Source organism: Copadichromis virginalis, linkage group LG7 (genome assembly GCF_057382275.1).
Source record: "Copadichromis virginalis isolate Kocher_CV1m ecotype Utaka linkage group LG7, C_Virginalis_male_GT1.1, whole genome shotgun sequence".
Taxonomy (NCBI): domain Eukaryota; kingdom Metazoa; phylum Chordata; class Actinopteri; order Cichliformes; family Cichlidae; genus Copadichromis; species Copadichromis virginalis.
In genome coordinates, this window is record NC_140624.1 from 1,153,443 (window position 1) to 1,172,751 (window position 19,309).

The 19,309-nt window shown below is 44.9% G+C and overlaps 1 protein-coding gene across 1 annotated transcript in view; it reads right to left on the reverse strand.

Annotated features, from left to right (window-relative positions):
- The window catches only part of peds1a (plasmanylethanolamine desaturase 1a), a 57,833-nt gene that overhangs the window by 17,632 nt on the left and 20,892 nt on the right, over positions 1 to 19,309 (reverse strand). Inside the window, exons 2-3 of the mRNA XM_085461084.1 lie at positions 5,308 to 5,427; positions 5,074 to 5,165 (exon numbers count right to left, since the gene is read on the reverse strand). Of these exons, the coding sequence (XP_085317210.1) occupies positions 5,074 to 5,165; positions 5,308 to 5,427 (212 nt within the window). The remainder of the gene's footprint in view (positions 1 to 5,073; positions 5,166 to 5,307; positions 5,428 to 19,309) is intronic.

A 19,309-nucleotide genomic window follows, 5' to 3' on the forward strand; every position in this document is an offset into this window, starting at 1 on the left:
CTGTCCCACTGCTTGGACGGACACGCCCTTCCACCCCCTTCTTTTTTTGTCCTTCCAACCTCGTCTGCTGTATTTTTTATTAGTTTCTCTCTTTTTTGGGCCCAACCTTACCATCCTTTAATATCGCACTCTTTTTTCCTCCTTCTGTCCTTTAAATAAGAACCGACTTACATCATTCAATTAACTCTCTTTCAATGCTCCAATCAGCCTCACTGGAGAGTTGCCTTGAAAGAGATTTGTTCGTTAACGACACAAGGACAGAAGTAGCGATGCTTTTAAAATATGACTGCACAAGTGAACTAGATGGGGAGAAAGGATCTTAAAACATATATCCCAAAACTGTAAGCACATCTGGCAAATTTCCGTGTGAATCGAGCATCATTGGGAACTAATGAGCGTGACTTTGTCCTCAAAGTGGTGTCATTAGAGGACTGCTAAATCCTTGTTGAGTCAATTAAAGCTCAACGACACGATGACGACAAAAAGCCTCCTAAAGGAAATGTGGAAACGCTACAGGGAAATTGTCGAGCACTTCTTAAACTAGTGTTGCAATTTTAGCACTGCTGAGTAGAGAAAAGGCTTTCTGTAGACTCACAGAAAGAACAAATTGGTGTTACACAATTTCTCCTGGAGAGCAACAACCTCGCAGTGTACTTTGTGCAATAATTCTCGCCCTATTTTGTCTGAACAACAACATATTCCAACTGTGATGTGGACAGAAGCATGCATCATAATGCGCTCTCTGAATGTGTTCGTACACAAGTTTGTACTCCAGATTTTCTTTTTCTTTTAAGCCAAATGCTGATATGATGCATGTACTCCAGAGTACAGCGGGTACTGGCGGGTTACGTTTCCATGAGGACAGCGGCTGACTGACTCCACTAGCTTCCTTACTTTGACGCATTCCTTAACTGATGACTGTTGTTACTTTGTAGCTAAACACACGAAGCCCCATGTTTCACTAATGACACACAGACTAATTCTAGCACCCAACAGCAGTGCTTGTTACTGTAACTGCCATAAAAGCCTTGATTTGAATAAAGTCTTTAATCAAACCACCTGTTTTAAAGAAAAACGTCTTCTTCAGCTGCTCCCACCCACAGACGTTTACTTTACTGGGTCTAAAAATCTAAAGCTACACAAGTCCAAATAAAAGCGTGTGTGTGCAGATGAATGATAACTGTTTAAATCAGGCAGCTACCACACTTTCAACATCAGCAGGAGAGCAGCAGTGACACAAAAACACGACCCACAGTCTGAAATATAAGGTGTGACATGAGACGTGTGGGATGAATTCGATGACCTTCAGTGGGAGCCGGTCTGAGACGAGACACGTTGAACAACTTGGAGATCAGCGGTACATAAAGTACAGACAACACATGTTTACACAGGTCATCACAGGTAGAGGCGACAGGAAACTGGACATACATCAGCAAAAACAGAATAAAATAACAGAAGGCAAAAATAAAGGACAGCGCCAACTTCTAACGCTCTAATACGGTCGCCATTAGCCTCAGGTGTTCTGAATCACGCTCGTGTTTGATATTCAAACTAACGCTAACCGGGAGCACGGGCCGGCTTTATTCTCAGCCTCACAAATGCAGCAGAGGTGGACGCTTTATTTCCAGCAGACTATTGTCAGCCCTCTGTTCTCTGTAAAGGTCCATTCTTCTCTGCCAGTTAAAGTCTTTATTAGAGGTCTCCTACAGTGTCCAACACACCATGCAAATCTGTGACTGCTGCTGTGCCTTTGGTCCCAGTAACTACCCCAAACCTCAATAAATGCCACATTAGAAATAAACATCACACCAAATAATACCTTCTGCAAACACAACAAGTAACACAGGGATCCTAAAATTACTGTTCAGCATCATCTGATAGTACAGTGCACATATCAAATAAATATTATTAAGGTACCATCTAAAAATAGAGACATACATTAGGTACAGCCCAAATTACACGAACCATTAGAAATCCTCACATCGAAGTCAAGACTGTCGGTGCTGCAGCTAATCAGATTACACTGAAGTACTGGCAGTAATCTCAAGCCGGAATCCAGCAGGCTGCTGAGCAGAGACATATTTGATTCACACACAACAACAATGCTAATTAATCAATTCATGTTTTTTTTCCTGGTGTGTTTGTGCAATAACTACAGTCATGTATACATCCTTTCATTTTACACGTTACATTTGAATGAGTACTGCATGTACTGCATGTAACTACATAACAACATCTGTACCTGTTCGTGGTTTTAAGGTTGGAGCCAAACATCTGTATTTATGTTTAAATACATAATCACCTTGTATGTATAAAGAATACAAGCAGACACGGGATTATTTTAAATGAATTTAAAACAAACATCATTCATTCCTTCGCGTGCACTGCACTGATAGACGACAGCGCTCTACACAGCCAGCCTCCAAGCTGTTACACTCACGAGCTGGTAGCCAACCATGCAAAAATAAGGAGCTGCAACACAACAGTCTACAAATGCAGCACTGTAGTGATGAGGTGTGACAGCCTGCACGTGTCATCATGTTTAACACAAAGCTCAGAAAGACAACGAGGAAACAATGAATGACATGCATGCATCACGCTGGAGACGTGTTTATATAATGTTGTTTGAATCACATTAGAATCTCTAAGTCGTTATAATATCAGTCAAGTACAGCAAATACTGTCTTGTACTACAAAAATACTACAAATTGCATTACAGGTGTTAAGGTGATTCTGGTGTTTGCGGTCATATTTAACTATGATAATAAGTATTTGTAAATAAAACACGTTTGCATATGTTTGCAGTTTTTCAGTCAAAGTAACAAATGGTGTGAACTGCAATCAAAGTGTGAACAATATCAAATTATTATTAATGATGTAGTGATAACATGTGGGACAGTGTGATTAATGCCTACGGTTCTTACAGGGATGCTTCACACATCAGCTTCCATTTTTCACACATTATTTATATATGAATAATTCATAAATACAAGGAACAGTAGATGAAACGCTCCCACACTTCCACTCACTAAATTCACACGCCATTAATCAAAGTTCACATGAACCAATCTGCATGCTGCACCGGATCATACTGATTTTAATTGGATGAAATGAGGATAACCTTTACTCTAATTGGCTGAGAGGAGTGTGTGGATTACTGTAACGCAGCCACATAAATATGTGCATACTGTATGTGCACTGTGCGCTGAAAGGTCGTCAATATTCAAGGTGAGACTGTTCACATGTGACCCCGTGTGTGCGCGTGTGTGAGTGCAGTGGACATTACTGCCTACAGGGAAATCGCTTTGTGTTACACTGACATTTAGCTTCAGATCACTACGGAAGTGCAAAGCTGTGGGGACGGGGGCGACTGCTACCACGGTGATGCAGTCCCAGGAAAGCGAAGACACCAACTTTTAACAAAACCTCCAACTGTAAAAACCAAAGAAACCCGTCCCATCTGGCTCGCTGGGATTATTCAGGAAAACTGTACCAAAGCAAGAACGATGCAAAAATAATGGATCTGAGGATGGACGTGTTTTTAAAAAAGGCTTTTTTAAAATACTATCATTTATAAAGGTGCTCTTCTGCACTCATTTCAAATACCAGGCGCTTTCTGACAAACAAATAAAATAAATGAAAATGACATCAGCTGCCTCGTCAGTGCCGCTCTCATCCCACAGACGCTCCAGTTCAGTCAGCAGGACATGAACCCATTCTCCACCTGCTGCAGGTATCAGCTGCAGTGGCCTTCCAGCTCAGAGTGCATTTAAAGTGCAGGAAAAGCACTGCAGTCACCCGCCTGCAGTCACCCGCTGCAGTCACCCGCTGCAGTCACCCGCCTGCAGTCACCCGCCTGCAGTCACCCGCTGCAGTCACCCGCCTGCAGTCACCCGCCTGCAGTCACCCGCCTGCAGTCACCCGCTGCAGTCACCCGCCTGCAGTCACCCGCCTGCAGTCACCCGCCTGCAGTCACCAAGACTGTACAAGAAGCACGATGAGACTGTGGACTCACAGCAGGGAGTCAGCCAGCGGGGGAACAGGCGAAGGACAGAGCTAGGTGGACTGTCCACTAATAAGAACTGTAACTGTGTGGTACTTCTCAATTAATGAAAAAATAAATATTAAAAATGCCAAAACTTGTTTCCAAAAGTGTGCACAGGTGGCGCTGATACAGGTATTTCTGACAGTAGGCCCAAATAACCTGACACTGGGCCATTTGACCTTTGTGTTCTGAAAGGTCACTAAAGATACAAAAATATATGTCACTACTAGTAATACTACTGCTGCTGCTACTACTAGAATATTTTGGTGTTTGGGACATACGACTTGTATTTCTTTTGAAGAGCAGACATTAATCTTCCTTCTCTGTTTAAAGTGCGGAGCTCAAAATAAGAGAGGACGAGATTTAACAACCAAGCTTGGAAAAAGTAAACAGTCGGCTGTAAGATGAACAGTTTGACTTTGTCCTTCTATGTTGAGGGAAAAAAGAATGATGAAGGGAAAATGTTTGCATAACACTCAGAAGCAATCGAATGAACCATGTGATCTGCTAAACTTACCTTGACTGAAGAAACTTAAGAAGCCAAAGTTGGTGACAAAGCAGCTGCTGTATCAAAACCATTGCAGTGATTGCTTGGGTTGAACTACGAGGGGTTTAAAAGGGTCTCAGACGTTTGGGGAGTTGGTTGTAAATGTCTGCAGACAAACCAAATCAATGACCAGGAGCTTTCCAGTGCAACCAGTCTCTCTGACCAGCCTGTAGGCCTGCAGAAATGGAGCTTTACCAATTGATTTCACAGAGACAGCCAGCAACAACTAGTCAGTGATTACACACTTTCCAGGTGACCAGTGGTTACCAGCTGGTCAGCGACCCGCCTGTCTGACAGAGGCAAAGCAGAACCGACACTAGTGAGACTGCTGCACACCTGATTCAGAGTTCGGTTGGCAGGAAAATGAACTTGATTTGATGTGAAATTATTCAAAGGTGTTTGATACAGCCTGCCTGCCTGCCTGCCTGCGTGCGTGCGTGCGTGCGTGCCTGCGTGCGTGTGTGCGTGTGTGCGTGCGTACCTTCCCAATAACAGGGATGTCCACCGACCCCCAGGTATCTGCTCCCCAGTGCACAATCCCCGATGCAAAATCTGCCGTCACTATTCCGAGGACTGTTACATAAATGCAGGCGTGGACAGAGAATTACAAAAACTTGATTAGAGGTGTACATGAACTCATGAAAATGATTATTAGCATTTACATACAAAATCCCAGCCATCACAGTTTAGTGACTTCGTGCGAGTGTCAGCTTACCGATGCCGAGGACGATCTTGTAGATGTGAACGGTGGAGAAGTGCAGGAGGAGGAAAGAGAAGTTGATGATGAAAAGAAAGAGGCACAGGATCACACACACCCACTCCTGGAGCCGTTTACCTGAGGACGACACAGAAACACCTGACACTGCTGGGCCGACAGGCAAATACAGACAGACAGTGGGTGTCTGTATTAATGAAGGGGGGGTGTCCGCTGGGAGAACGCGTCGCTTTTTACCGAGGGTCAAAGGACCCGTCGCCCACAACGACCACGCCCGTGTGTCCAGGCTGTTAATATGTAATCAGATGAAGACAAGTGTACTCCAGGCTGCGGGGTCATGACCTCTCATATGTGAAACACTGACACGGACGCAGCACCGAGCAGCACACACACAAGGGCTGTTTCAGGTGGGAGGTAGACCTCATAGGTCAGCAGTATCAACTAAAGAGGAAGAACAGGGACTAACTAAAAGTACTCTATTGCAATTCAGCAATATTAGAAGGGAGAAAGCCTCCAGCCAACAGCACTGAAGATCAGAGATAATATATTATTGAAAAAGAGCGCGCAGCATAGAGCGCGCAGCATAGAGCGCGCAGCATAGAGCGCGCGACGTGAGCGAGAAGCGTCTCCCACAAACTTGCGGTCTTCTGAATGGCGCCTTGCTTCCTTCTCGCGGTCCTTGCTCGCGTGACCTGCCAGCTCAAGCAGGAAACGTGACATCGTTCAGTAAATAAAGCCACAAATATAAACCACCGCTGTAATGTTTTTAACTCACTTTCTTCTTCTTTTACAGCCACGCCCCCCACGCCGTTCTCCTAATCCTTCTGTCATTGCCAATCTAATGTGCCTTTAAAACTTTAATGTGTCCAGATCCTAATGTATCACACAGCATTAGGAGCCTATAAGATATTCATGACAGTTTTTTCTAATAAAGCACACAGGCCTGTAGACCTGAGTATGAATATGCTATCAGCCTCTCATATGGACTGAAGCGGTCACCCGAGATTTAGAATATGTGATTATGGATATTTCACGAATCGTCAAACGTGACCCTTCACCTTCTAAAAATAGACGCCATCAAAGTTGTAAAGAAGCAGATGGTAGAAACTTCTAAATGACTTTGACTTTGCTGGTTGTTGAAAATTGTTTTGAAAAACTTTCAGCTGTGAACGAGTCGTTTGGTGCGCTGATAACCACATACTCGGCTTGATTCAAACAATCATCTTTAACAGGAAGTCTGTACAGATTATATTTAATGTACTGCTGAAAAACAAAAGTCAAAGGAATACATTTTAACCAGAGTTCAGCATCAAATCAGTTAAACTTCGAGGATATTGGTGGGGAACCTCCAAAGAGGTTTTACAGTGACGTCACTTTACCCCTCGTCATCTTCTCTGACTGCTCTTACAGGAGTCAGGGTCACTGCTGGTATCATGATACCTGGACCCTCCAAAGGCTGCAAATGTTGTCCAACTGCTCCAAGATGGCTCAGTCATACATGCCACTGGCAGAAGGTTTGCTGTATCTCCCGGCACAGTCTCGAGAGCATGGAGGAAATTCCAGGAGAAAGGCAGTTACTGTAGAAGATCCATCAGTAGAGTGGACATCTGCTCCTCTGTCCAAGGAGGAACAGCAGGAAGAACTGCCAGAGCCTGACAGAAGGACTTCTAGCAGGTGTGAATGTCTCTGACCAACCAATCAGAAAGAGGACTTCATGAGCCCAAAATCCTCTAGTGAGCCCTGTGTTCACTGTGCAGCGCCATGGAGCCTGGCTGCTGTAATACCAGAACAGGCAGGTCCGCCACCAGCACATGTGGCAAACATGGGTCTTGATAAGGCGTGGGGGATGCCCGTAACCTCGTTCAGCATGTGGTCAGTGACGGTGTAGGGGAGGCACTGAGCATACTCACTGAGGAACAACAGCATCCTGATTACTGTCAAGTATCAGGATGAAATCCCTAAACTACTGTCAAACATTACGTTGGTGCAGTGGCTGCTGGTTCCTCCGAGTGCACAACAACGCCGGCCTCATGTGGCGAGACAGTGCGATCAGTTCCTGATAACGCCGACTGGCCCCGGTGTTCGCCTGACCCAAATCCGGTAGATCCCCTCTAGGAATGATGCTTCGATGTCAGATCCATGGTCTCATCAGGAGCATGGCCCAACATCGGCACACACAGAAGCACACGGGGCCGTACGAACTACTGAGGACCATGTTGAGGTGCAACATTATGCTGCGTTACTTTACGTTGATTTGGGGGTTCCTTTGAATTCAGCCCTTTGTGCAGAAGGTTGATCGTTTTCCTGTAAGTGACGCTGCATGCTCCAGTTTCTAACACCGTCCATATCAGCACAGAGATCAGCAGGACCCTCTGACATCTGATGTGTTTTCAAAGTGTTCCTTTAATTGTTTCTTAGTAAGATAAGATAAGATAAGATAGAACTTTATTAATCCCTCGGGTGGGTTCCTCTGGGAAATTTGATTTCCAAAAAAAGCACAGCAACGACCGAAGTTACAGTTACAGAATTGTTATATATATATATATACACACACACACACACACACACACACACACACACACACACACACACACACACACATATATATAAATACAGAGACAAATATAAATAAAATATACAAAGGGGATAAATAGAATAAATAGGAATAAAAAATAAAAATACAAGTGAATTGCACATTTCAAGTATTGAGTCTATTGCACTGTTGACTATTTACAAAAAGTATTGCACAAAAGGTATTGTACAGTGAGGTGAAGAGGCACTACAGCTTAGTTGTTCCCCCCTCCTTTGTCCTCCTGTTTCCCCTCCCTCTCCCCTCCAGAGAGGAGTTAAACAGTCTGATGGCGTGTGGGACAAAGGAGTTTTTAAGTCTGTTAGTTCTTGTCTTTGGGAGAAGCAACCTGTCACTGAACAGACTCTTCTGGTTGTTTATGGCCGTGTGCAGAGGATGCCCAGCATTGTCCATAATGTCCATCAGTTTCTTTAATGTCCTTTTCTCTGCCACTGTCACCAGAGTGTCCAGCTTCATGCCGACCACAGAGCTAGCCCTCCTGATCAGTTTCTCCAGCCTGGATGAGTCCTTCTTTGCTGTGCTGCTCCCCCAGCACACCACAGCATAGAAAAGTACTCCAGCAACCACCGACTGGTAAAACATCCTCAGGAGCTTCCTGCAGATGTTAAAAGACCTCAGCCTCCTGAGGAGGTACAGTCGGCTTTGGGCTTTTTTATACAGCTGCTCTGTGTTGCATGACCAGTCCAGTTTATTGTCCACCCACAGCCCGAGGTACTTGTACTTGTTGACCACCTCCACCTCCTCCCCCTCTATCTGAACCGGCAGTGGACCTTCTCTGGACCTCCCGAAGTCCACAACCAGTTCCTTAGTCTTTGAGGTGTTGAGTTGCAGGTGGTTTGTGTGACTCCATGCGACAAAGTTCTTCACCAGACTTCTGTACTCCTCTTCCTGATCATCCCAGATACACCCCATGATGGCTGTGTCATCTGCAAACTTCTGAATGTGGCATAATTCAGAGTTGTAGCAGAAGTCAGAGGTGTACAGGGTGAAGAGAAGAGGGGACAGCACAGTTCCCTGTGGTGCTCCTGTGCTGCTGACCACTGTGTCAGACGTGATGTCCTTCAGCCTGACGTACTGTGGTCTGTCGGTGAGGTAGTCGGAGATCCAAGCCACCAGGCAGGGGTCCACCTCCATCCTGTTCAGTTTTTCCTGAAGCATACAGGGCCGGATGGTATTAAAGGCACTGGAAAAGTCAAGAAACAGGATCCTGACCGTGCCTTTTCCCCCATCCAGGTGTGAGTGGGCTCTGTGTAGGAGGTACAGGATGGCATCCTCCACTCCGACACCCGCCTTGTATGCAAACTGTAGTGGGTCCTGGGCATGTTGTACCTGTGGTCGGAGGAGGTTGAGGAAGAGCCGCTCTAGAGTCTTCATAAGATGTGACGTCAGTGCCACCGGTCGGAAGTCATTCAGCTCATTGGGCCGGTTCCTTTTGGGGACCGGGACGATGCAGGATGTCTTCCATAGGGCGGGCACTCTCCCCAGTCGCAGACTGAGGTTGAAGACTCGTTGTAGCGGCTCCCCAAGTTCAGCAGCACACGCCTTTAGCATCCTAGGACACACCTTGTCTGGGCCTGCTGCCTTTCTGGGGCGAAGCTTCCTCAGTTGCCTCCTGACCTGATCCACTGTGACACTGGGAGATGTTTGGGAGGAGGGGAGGGGGGGAGATGTCTTGCTGCTGAGAGAGGGATTGGAGGAGGGGGGTGTCATGGTGTCAGGAAGGGGGGGAAGCGAGGGAGGTAGGAGAGTGGGGAGAGGACTCTGTAGTGAAGGTGAGGGTGGGGGTGGGGGGGTTGTGGGCTGGTCAAACCTGTTGAAGAAGTTGTTGAGTTCGTTTGCCTTCTCCACAGTCCCCCCCACTGTGCTTTTCTTGGTGTTGTGGCCTGTGATGGTTTTCACACCATTCCAGACCTCCCTCATATTGTTCCTCTCCAACTTCTGCTCCACCTTCCTCCTGTAGGTGTCCTTTGCTTCCCTCAGGCAGCGTTTCACCTCCCGCTGTGCTGCCTTCATCTCCTCCTTCACTTTGCTCCTGAAAGCCTTCTTCTTCATGTTGAGGACAGCTTTGACTTCCTGTGTTATCCACGGTTTGTTATTAGGATAACACCGTACCGTCTTAGCAGGGGCGACCGTGTCCACACAAAAGTTGAGGTAGTCTGTAAGACAGTGTGTCGCCCCCTCTATGTCCTCACCATGTGGGCTCAGGAGCACATCCCAGTCTGTGGTGTCATAGCAGTCTCTCAGAGCATCCTCCTTTTCTGGGGTCCATCTCCGGATGGAGCGCGTTGTGACAGGCTGCCTTTGGACGAGGGGTGTGTATTGTGGCTGTAGGTAAACCAGGTTGTGGTCTGACTTCCCTAGTGGGGGGAGGGGGGTGGCTCTGTATGCATCTCTCACATTAGCATACAGTAGGTCAATTGTCCTGTTGCTCCTTGTGGGACAATTCACAAACTGGTGAAAAGCAGCCAGAGTAGAGTCCAGTGTGGCATGGTTAAAGTCTCCAGATATAATAATGAAAGCCTCGGGGTTTTGTGTCTGAAGTCTTGCTGTGACTGTGTGTATTTTCTTTAGTAGTGGATAATATAAACATATAATTAAATCTTGATGGCTCATGCCAAGTATCGGCTGGTGTCACCGCTCCAACGCTGCTTCCCCAGCACATCACAGCAGAGTACATCGTAGTTTCCACAACTCAGTGACAGAAAACCTGTCAACATTTTGCAGAACTCACTGAAGGATCTCAGCTTCCTCAAAAATCAGAGCTTGTTCGTTCCTTTTCGGTCTCTCAGTTCTCGATGGGCACATCCAAGCATTGGGCCCAGACACGACATCACCTTCCTGTCTGAGGACAGACATAGGTCGTGTCGCCATCCTCTTCTTTCTGGAGTTGATCGCCATCTTTCTGGTCTTATTCACACACACCATATCATACCATTCACGTATGATATGGCGGTATTTATTTTCTTATTGTGTTAGGCAATGATAAGAAAATAAAATATCTCCTCCATACCTGCTTCATACCCTGGAGGACGGGGCTGTGGCTCCCCACACTCCCTAGCAGATCGTTACATGGAGAAACCTTTGGAATACAAGCATGCTGATCCACACAGGTATGCACACAGGTGTACACACAGGTATGCACACAGGTGTACACACAGGTATGCACACAGGTGTTCACAGACGCGGACTACAGCTTTCTTGGCTGCTGCCTCAAAGCACATTGTGTGCTGTCTATCTTATGTGCTGCACAATATCGTTTATTATTTAGTATCTATTGATATCTACTGCTAGCTAGTTTATTGTGATGGTGCTTTTTTTTTTTTATTATGTTGCTCTTTGTTGTTTGCTTTCTCTTCTGTTTTTCTTTCTTTCTTCCCCCCCTTCTCACTGTCTCTTCTCCCCTTTGGTTTTCTTTCTCTCCCTCTCTTTCTTTCATTCTTTCTCCCTGTCCTATCCCCCAGTCATGTCTGTCCCGTTTGTAGCAACTGAAAATAAAATAAATTCATAATTATAATAAAGGTCAATCCAATGGGCCAATATGGCAAGGCCATGATGATCCACTTGGTAAAATAAATCCGCTTGGCATCTTTCTTGGCCTTAAGACAACAATTCTGATGCTAAAGATCCAAAAGAAAAAAAAAATTGCGATAGAATATGGGTAAAACACGCATGTGCAGTGCCTTTGTTTTCATACGCACATGGCCGAAAAAGCATGGCGGAAATGGAGAATGGGATGGGGGAAACCGGATCGTTGAGTGAAACGGATGAACCAGAATTGGTTTGTAAAAATGGTGCCACTTCAGTGGTGTGACACTGGTTTAGCTTTCGTCCGTCAGATACACACCAAAGCAAATTTTTTTGTCGAACATGCAAGCGGCCGTCATTATTGTCGTATTTGTCGGACTAAGATGCTCATAAATCTGGGAGTAATCTGGGTCCTAAACTCCGTCCTCTTCATGTCTCAAAGTCAACGAACACTGCAGCATCACTGAGAGTTAAAAACTGTCTAAATTCTTTCATCTTTAATAAAATCATCAGCGTTGCTGCTTTACCAGGTGTAACAGTTAAGTTTAACATCCAGGCATCCATGAAAACAGGATTTATTACATTTAACAGAGTTAGAAGTTAGCAGGAAGTTAGCTCACTAGTGTCACTAGTTACCTAAGCATGATATAGCATGTTCTGACTGAGAGATTTCTGAAAAAATTCAAACGTACAGCTCTGCTATCACTTCCAGCATAAATGAAGACAGAAAACTAAACAGCAGTGACGTTTGTAGGGTTACTGAAGTTGGGCTAGCTGGTATATAATGATGTGCTACGTGATCGCTAGCTACACAGCTATGTTAGCATAAACACAGTGAAGCTGGAGGATGAACGCCAACTTTTTTCCACTGGATAAAAGTTAACGTGAAGGTTCCTCATGGTTAGAGACAAATGTAATCGATGGCAGGATGCTGTAAACGGACCAAACTTCAGTCAGGAGAACAACTGAGATAATCCATCCACAGTACGAGGTTAGTCATTAATACACTGCAACAACATGGGAATAGAGCAGCTGTGATAGAATACAGCATTCATGAATCAATATTCAATAATATTGAAGTGGAGGAAGTAGAGCTGGGCGATAGAACGATAACGATATGTATCGTGATATAACTTTTACTCGATAGAGAAATTAAGCTATCGCGATAGACCTCGCCGCTCGTCCTCAAAAAAAAAAAGGTCAGCCAATCCAAATTAAGTAGCGCAGAGCCGAACCAATCACAGCCGCAGCGTCACGTCGCGTGACTTGTAACTTACAGCACAAGTGCCAAGCCGCACGTGTGTTTGTTTGGGAAGCAGCCAGCGGGTAATGGAGGAAATGAGTGCGCCGACTAGAAAAATCAACCGAGCGTGACCGAAGAGAAAACAGATGATGGTTCCAACGCCGGAGAGATTGTCGAACGGAAGAGCCATAGAAGTTCCGTAGTGTGAAGGTATTTCGGCTATTTCAAGTCTGACAAAAACAGAGTAGCGCGCACTGTAAATGTGCCGAAAGCAAGTCTGGAAATACAATAAACTGGTGCATGCGTCACACTGTGCGCCACGTTATTGTTTCGGTGAAATGAATTTCTACAATACTGTTAATTCTACTCTCTGCAGTGTTTAAATGCTTACATATACACACAGTTACTGTCCCTCCACACATACGACTCGGTTCTGCTTCTATGCCCCAGCTTTGTTTACTTTTTCCCACCGAGGCTTCTAGACTTCTGATTGGCCAACATTTCTGCACGGTTAGGAATCTAGCGCCACCTGCTGCTTTGGCATGTTCATAGCAGCGTTTTCCTTCATTTCTGCCTTTATGTGTGGACGGGATTATTTTTTAAAACGAAAACTGAAAATCTCCGTTTTCAAAAATACCCGTGTACGTGTGGACGTAGCCTCAGTGTCTGACTGGAAGCGCTAATTCGTCATTCGGCTTTTGTCAGACTAAAGTAACTGTTAAAACTGTTTGAAAAGCTCAGCTATACAACAAGGAGAGATTGAGAATTTCCTTTTAGTTCTCAGTTTATTTGATATTGACAAAAGTTAGTCAGTTTTGTCTGTTCTTCTGTAAAACAAACTAAGATTTATTTTTAGAATTAATATTTTGTTTCTAAGTGGAATTGACAATTTAGTCTGTTTCGTTTGTTCTATTTTGAAACTTAAACGCTTTAGCGGCTGCCTTTTGTGTAGTTTGCAATATTTGCCTTTATTTATCTGAAAAAGTCTCATGTTCCTTCAGTACATCTACCCTGTTGAACTTATTATGGGAAATAAATATTTAAATAAAAACAAGCTGCTGATTATTTCACATTTTACTTGTGAGCAACGGCACATTTAAATCTTACAAATATAGTTATTTGGCTCATATCGTGATAGATATCGTTATCGCCTGAAATGAAAAAAACATATCGTGATATGAAAAAATCTCATATCGCCCAGCTCTAGGAGGAAGCAAGAAGAATGAGTTGAATAAAGTTTGATTTATCTGACTGCTCTGTTTCGCTTAATGTGCCTTATAGTCCCGAGCAGCTTATGGTCCGAAAAATACGTATTTGACTTTTTTATTTGGCACACTGCAGTTTAATGTTGCAAAGCTCCTCTTTTTACCTCCAGTGGATATTATACATGGTTATGCTCAGGATATGTCAGCACATTTCTACTGCAAATGCCTTTTGGTTAAACTTTCAGCAAGGAATTTGCATTTGCACTGTTAAATGTTTATATAGCTTTAATGCACATAAAAAAACAGCTGCTTGTTTAAGTGAAAATAAATGGATGTTTTTTTGCGCTAGTAAAGTGGTGGAGTTGCATTTTGTATTTTGTCTCGCATCACTTATATCGTCAGTTATATCGTTATCGCAAATTTTCAAATACATATCGGGAAAAATATTTTGGGCCATATCGCCCAGCTCTACTTCACACAGATGATTCCTCACAGACAGCACTCACACATCCAATCACTACAGAGCATTTCTAAAGGTGGCCTGACCCTGGGTGGTGCTAAAAATGTAAGGTGTACCAGGTGAACCTGTTCTGCTCATCACAAGAACAGATGCAGATACATGAATTTCATTCACAGGATAACAGGACAATAGCTAAAGGCCTGATTTCTTCACATTTATGTTATGCAACATGATTTTTTGGCAAGATATCCGAGACCTGCAGCTCTCAGCAGGTCATCAAAGCAAAACAAAGATCTACCAGCAGATGCAGTCTGAGACGGAGGAGTGGAGTCGCTTTATCTGCAGGAGGTTTAATACCCAGTATTAAACATAATATGAACTTTCACAGAACCATTGAAACCACTGAAATATAAGAAGAGAATAAGTGACGAAGACAGTAGAAAATGTTTCGCGCAGAGATCCTGGTGAAGTTTTTAAGCTCCAACTTTGCAGCACAAAAACTAATCTCCAAATGTTCGTCTGTGTCGGTGGAAATGCTGCAAATTCTTCTTGAGAAAAGCATCACGTGTGAGCACCAGGCCCGTGGACACATCGATGGTACAAAGACTACGATACTGCGAACATGTGACGCAGGTCCAGTGTGTTTACATCATAGACACACAGTCCATACGAAGGTTAAGTGGACCACATTTAGCTCTGTTGTCTCCAAGCTTCGTCTGACACCATTTTCTAAACTCTATCCCAAAGGCGCGCGCGCGCGCGCGCGCACACACACACACACACACACACACACACACACACACACACACACACACACACACACACACACCTCAAGGGATCACTACACCAAAATTCACTCTCTCCATCTCTCTGACTGTCTGCATGCACACAGACAAAGACACACACTAACAGACGTACCATGACGCTCAAACTGATGGATTTCCTAACACATTTTCACATCTCTTTCTATCACACACACAATCATCTGACACATACACACATTCAGACACTCCATCTCCTTCACACACACACACCCACAGTGCAGGGCCGTGGAGCAGTGGGGCGGCTGTCAGGTGATGTGCGTCAGTCCTTGGATCCTCCAGCTCCCTGGTGAGGGGAAGGAAACTAGGACAGGCCTCCACAGAGCGCGTGCACACACACACACACACACACACACACACACACACAAGCCCTCGTCCCTCAGGCCATGGCATTGCTGGATATCGCACACAGCTACAGACACACAAACAGGCTTTACGAGCATGTATGGACATATGTTAGCGTGTTTGAACACTCACACACCCTCAGCAAACACAAACCTCTCTCTCAATAAGAACACACATACTCGACCTGCCTTTACTGGGCACAACAACACCCAAATTAAAGGCACGTAAACACACACACACACACACACACACACACACACACACACACACACACACAGGGCCAGAGCGGTGCACTCATTAATATCATTCTGACAACAACTGGCTCCCTGGCAACCTCTCTGCCATCGCTCACCCAGCAGCACCCCCTGCCTGCAAGCGTGCATGTGGGTGTGCACGGGGATTTAACCTGGGCGGAGCTGGGGGAGGGGAACGAGGGGTGCTAATAGGCTGAAATTAATCAACGCCGGCTGATTCGCTGTCTGGGGAATGAGTGGCGGGCAGCAGGCAGGAAGGCAACACATTGTGAATACTAATGTCCTAACACATAGGAAAGATGCCTTTACCTGAGCTTCTTTGTCAGGTACATACACAGTGAGTATGTAAAGGATGTGGAGCGTGAGTCATTTATACCCGTTTATACAGTAACAGCTGCAGTACGAGGCAGCAATACAAAGACTCCTACAATCTGTAAGAAAGAAGAAGAAGAATAGCAGGTCAAGTGTTCGGCACGCTAAGCCGGCTAAACCTCAAAGCACATCTGTTCCTCCCTCTCCCACAACAAACTGGAGCAAGAACAGATCCAGGTGTTCCACGTGTTCACCTTTTTCTCTTTCCTACGTGTGAAAACTTCCAATACGATGTTTGGATGTGAGGTCGCCGTGTTTCCTTGTGATCAGGCCGATGACAAACAGGAGCCCAGATACTTTGTGTGCACAGGCATAAAAGAGAGCCAATCAGGGCCTTGTTTGACATCGAGCCACTAATTTGCTTTTATGCATTAGTCCAATGGTGACACAGGGTGTACGGTGGTTCCTAAGAAGAGTCTCGCTGTCTTAGAAAGCTGCTGGCCATCGCAGCGGGTAATTAGGCCACAGAAGACTGACAATTTTGCTGGCTTTTGGCTCGATGGGAGTTATCAGATCATATCCATTATCAGAAAACCAAATGAGACCCTATCCCCTCATGACCTGCACGGGCAAATGATGGAGGACAGGGAGGCGAGAGGGAGATAAATGTAGGACAGTTCCTGATGTTGGTGTGGGAGTACACTTTATCGAAGGATTAGGAATTCTGGTTTTTAACTGTGTTACACTTAAAATATAGAAAACGTGCACATTGGTGCAGAAATGACAAATGTGTAACCATCTACAGGCCTGAATGATAAACCCGAGGCTGTGAAAGAAGATGTGTGACCCTGCACTGAAGAGCAGGGACGCTGCTTCTACCGTTTATTAAAAAAAGCCTTTCATCTCTCGTCACTGTTGTTCAATAGAAAGGTACAACGGGAAGCAGACAGGCAGGACTGCTTTAAGTCAGCCATTGTTTTTTAAGTGTGTGTAAAAGGGAGCTTAATTACATCCCTGTACAAGTGCACAGAAACCAGCGGGGCAGTGTACGGAGAGGGCTACAGGTGTTCATTAACCCTTTAAGACCTACCATAGAACCAAGGCCGCCAGAGCGTATATTATATGTTTACATGCTGTAGAGCCTTTTTTGGTTCAAGGTTCAAGGTTCTTTATTTGTCACATGCATAGTTATACAAGGAAGAATATATATATATATATATATATATATATATATATATATATATATATATATTAGTGCTGTCAATAGATTAAAAAAAATTAACTAACTAATCTCACAATTTTCGGTTATTAATTGCGATTAATCTCAATTACTTTATTAATAGCCTGGCTCCAATTACATTTTTTTATTCTTTATATTTTAAGTAATTATCGTTGTTCACCGAAGTCCAGTGGTCTCCGGTGAGAGCGACATTCCTTACTTGCACAAGCTTGCTGGACTGCTGAGCCCTCTGGTCCCCATACAAAGTGTGCAGTCTCGACACAATGGTTCCTCTCGAGGGCAGATTGTAACACTCATCTCCTGATGCAGCACGAATGACTTCTCTCAGTCCATCATCTTCTACTATGCTAACTGGTCGGCAGTTTTTAGCTATCCAAACAACCAAGGAATTGGTTACCTTTTCTCTCACATTTTTTGTTATTCGTCCACAAGCACCATACTCCTGAAGCGTAGACTGGCGAGGTCCCGTAGAGGTGGATTCAGTTGGGTGTTTTGCTCTCAGGTGATACGCCAGTGATGAACTGCTTCTGTGGTACTTGAATTCAGCGTTGCAAATTGTGCATCTTACTCTCGTTTTGTCCAACAAGCCATCAGGCAACTTCTTAAAGAGAAACTTTCCACCCAAAAGTCCGCCCTCGTCCATGCTTGCGTGTGTTAGCTAGTGTTAGCTAGATAGTAGCATGGTGTCACTTCTTCTTCTTCTTCTAATCATTTCTGTCAGGCCAAACGCCAGCATAGCACACTGTTGCCCCCTCCTCCAGAGGTGCTCGTGAATTTAAAGGTCTTAGATTACAGGAAATTAATAAAAAAACAAAATCAGCGTTAAATTTTTTTAATGCATTAAACATTTCGCGTTGATCTTAACAATTAACGCGATAATTTTGACAGCACTAATATATATATATATATATATATATATATATATATATATATATATATATATATATATATAAATATATATAAATATATATAAATATATACACACACATACATATAGTATATACACTGGGTGAATGTGCAGTAGTAGCAGCAAGCAGGTGAATTCTGTACATTAATATGAATAGACATCTGACAATTTTACCGGGAGCATTTCAAGTTGCTATACATCAATACAACCATTACAGCCCAGATTTTAATAATATGTATGCATTAAGTCCAAAGTGATTACATAAACTACAAAAAAATTGAAAATCGTTTTTGTTTTACATATATTTCTATCCATCCATCCATCTTCATCCGCTTTGTCCGGGGCCGGGTCGCGGGGGCAGCAGCCTAAGCACAGAGGCCCAGACCTCCCTCTCCCCAACCACCTCCTCCAGCTTATCCGGGGGAATACCAAGGCGTTCCCAGGCCAGCCGAGAGATATAATCTCTCCAGCGTGTCCTGGGTCTGCCCCGGGGCCTCCTCCCGGTGGGACATGCCTGGAACACCTCACCCAGGAGGCGCCCAGGGGGCATCCTTGTCAGATGCCCGAACCACCTCAGCTGGCTCCTTTCGATGTGGAGCAGCAGCTGCTCTACTCTGAGCCCCTCCCGGATGACCGAACTTCTCACCCTATCTCTAAGGGAGAGGCCAGCCACCCTTCGGAGGAAGCTCATTTCTGCCGCTTGTATCCGCGATCTCGTTCTTTCGGTCACTACCCACAGCTCGTGGCCATAGGTGAGGGTAGGGACGTAGATCGACCGGTAAATTGAGAGCTTCGCTTTTACACTCAGCTCCCTCTTCACCACGACGGACCGGTGCATTACTGCAGCTGCAGCCCCAATCCGTCTGTCGATCTCCGGCTCCCTTCTCCCATCACTCGCGAACAAGACCCCGAGATACTTGAACTCCTCCACTTGGGGCAGGAACTCATCCCCGACCCGGAGTGGGCACTCCACCCTTTTCCGGCTGAGAACCATGGCCTCAGATTTGGAGGTGCTGATCCTCATTCCCGCTGCTTCACACTCGACTGCGAACCGTTCCAGTGCGAGCTGGAGGCCCTCACCCGATGAAGCCAACAGAACC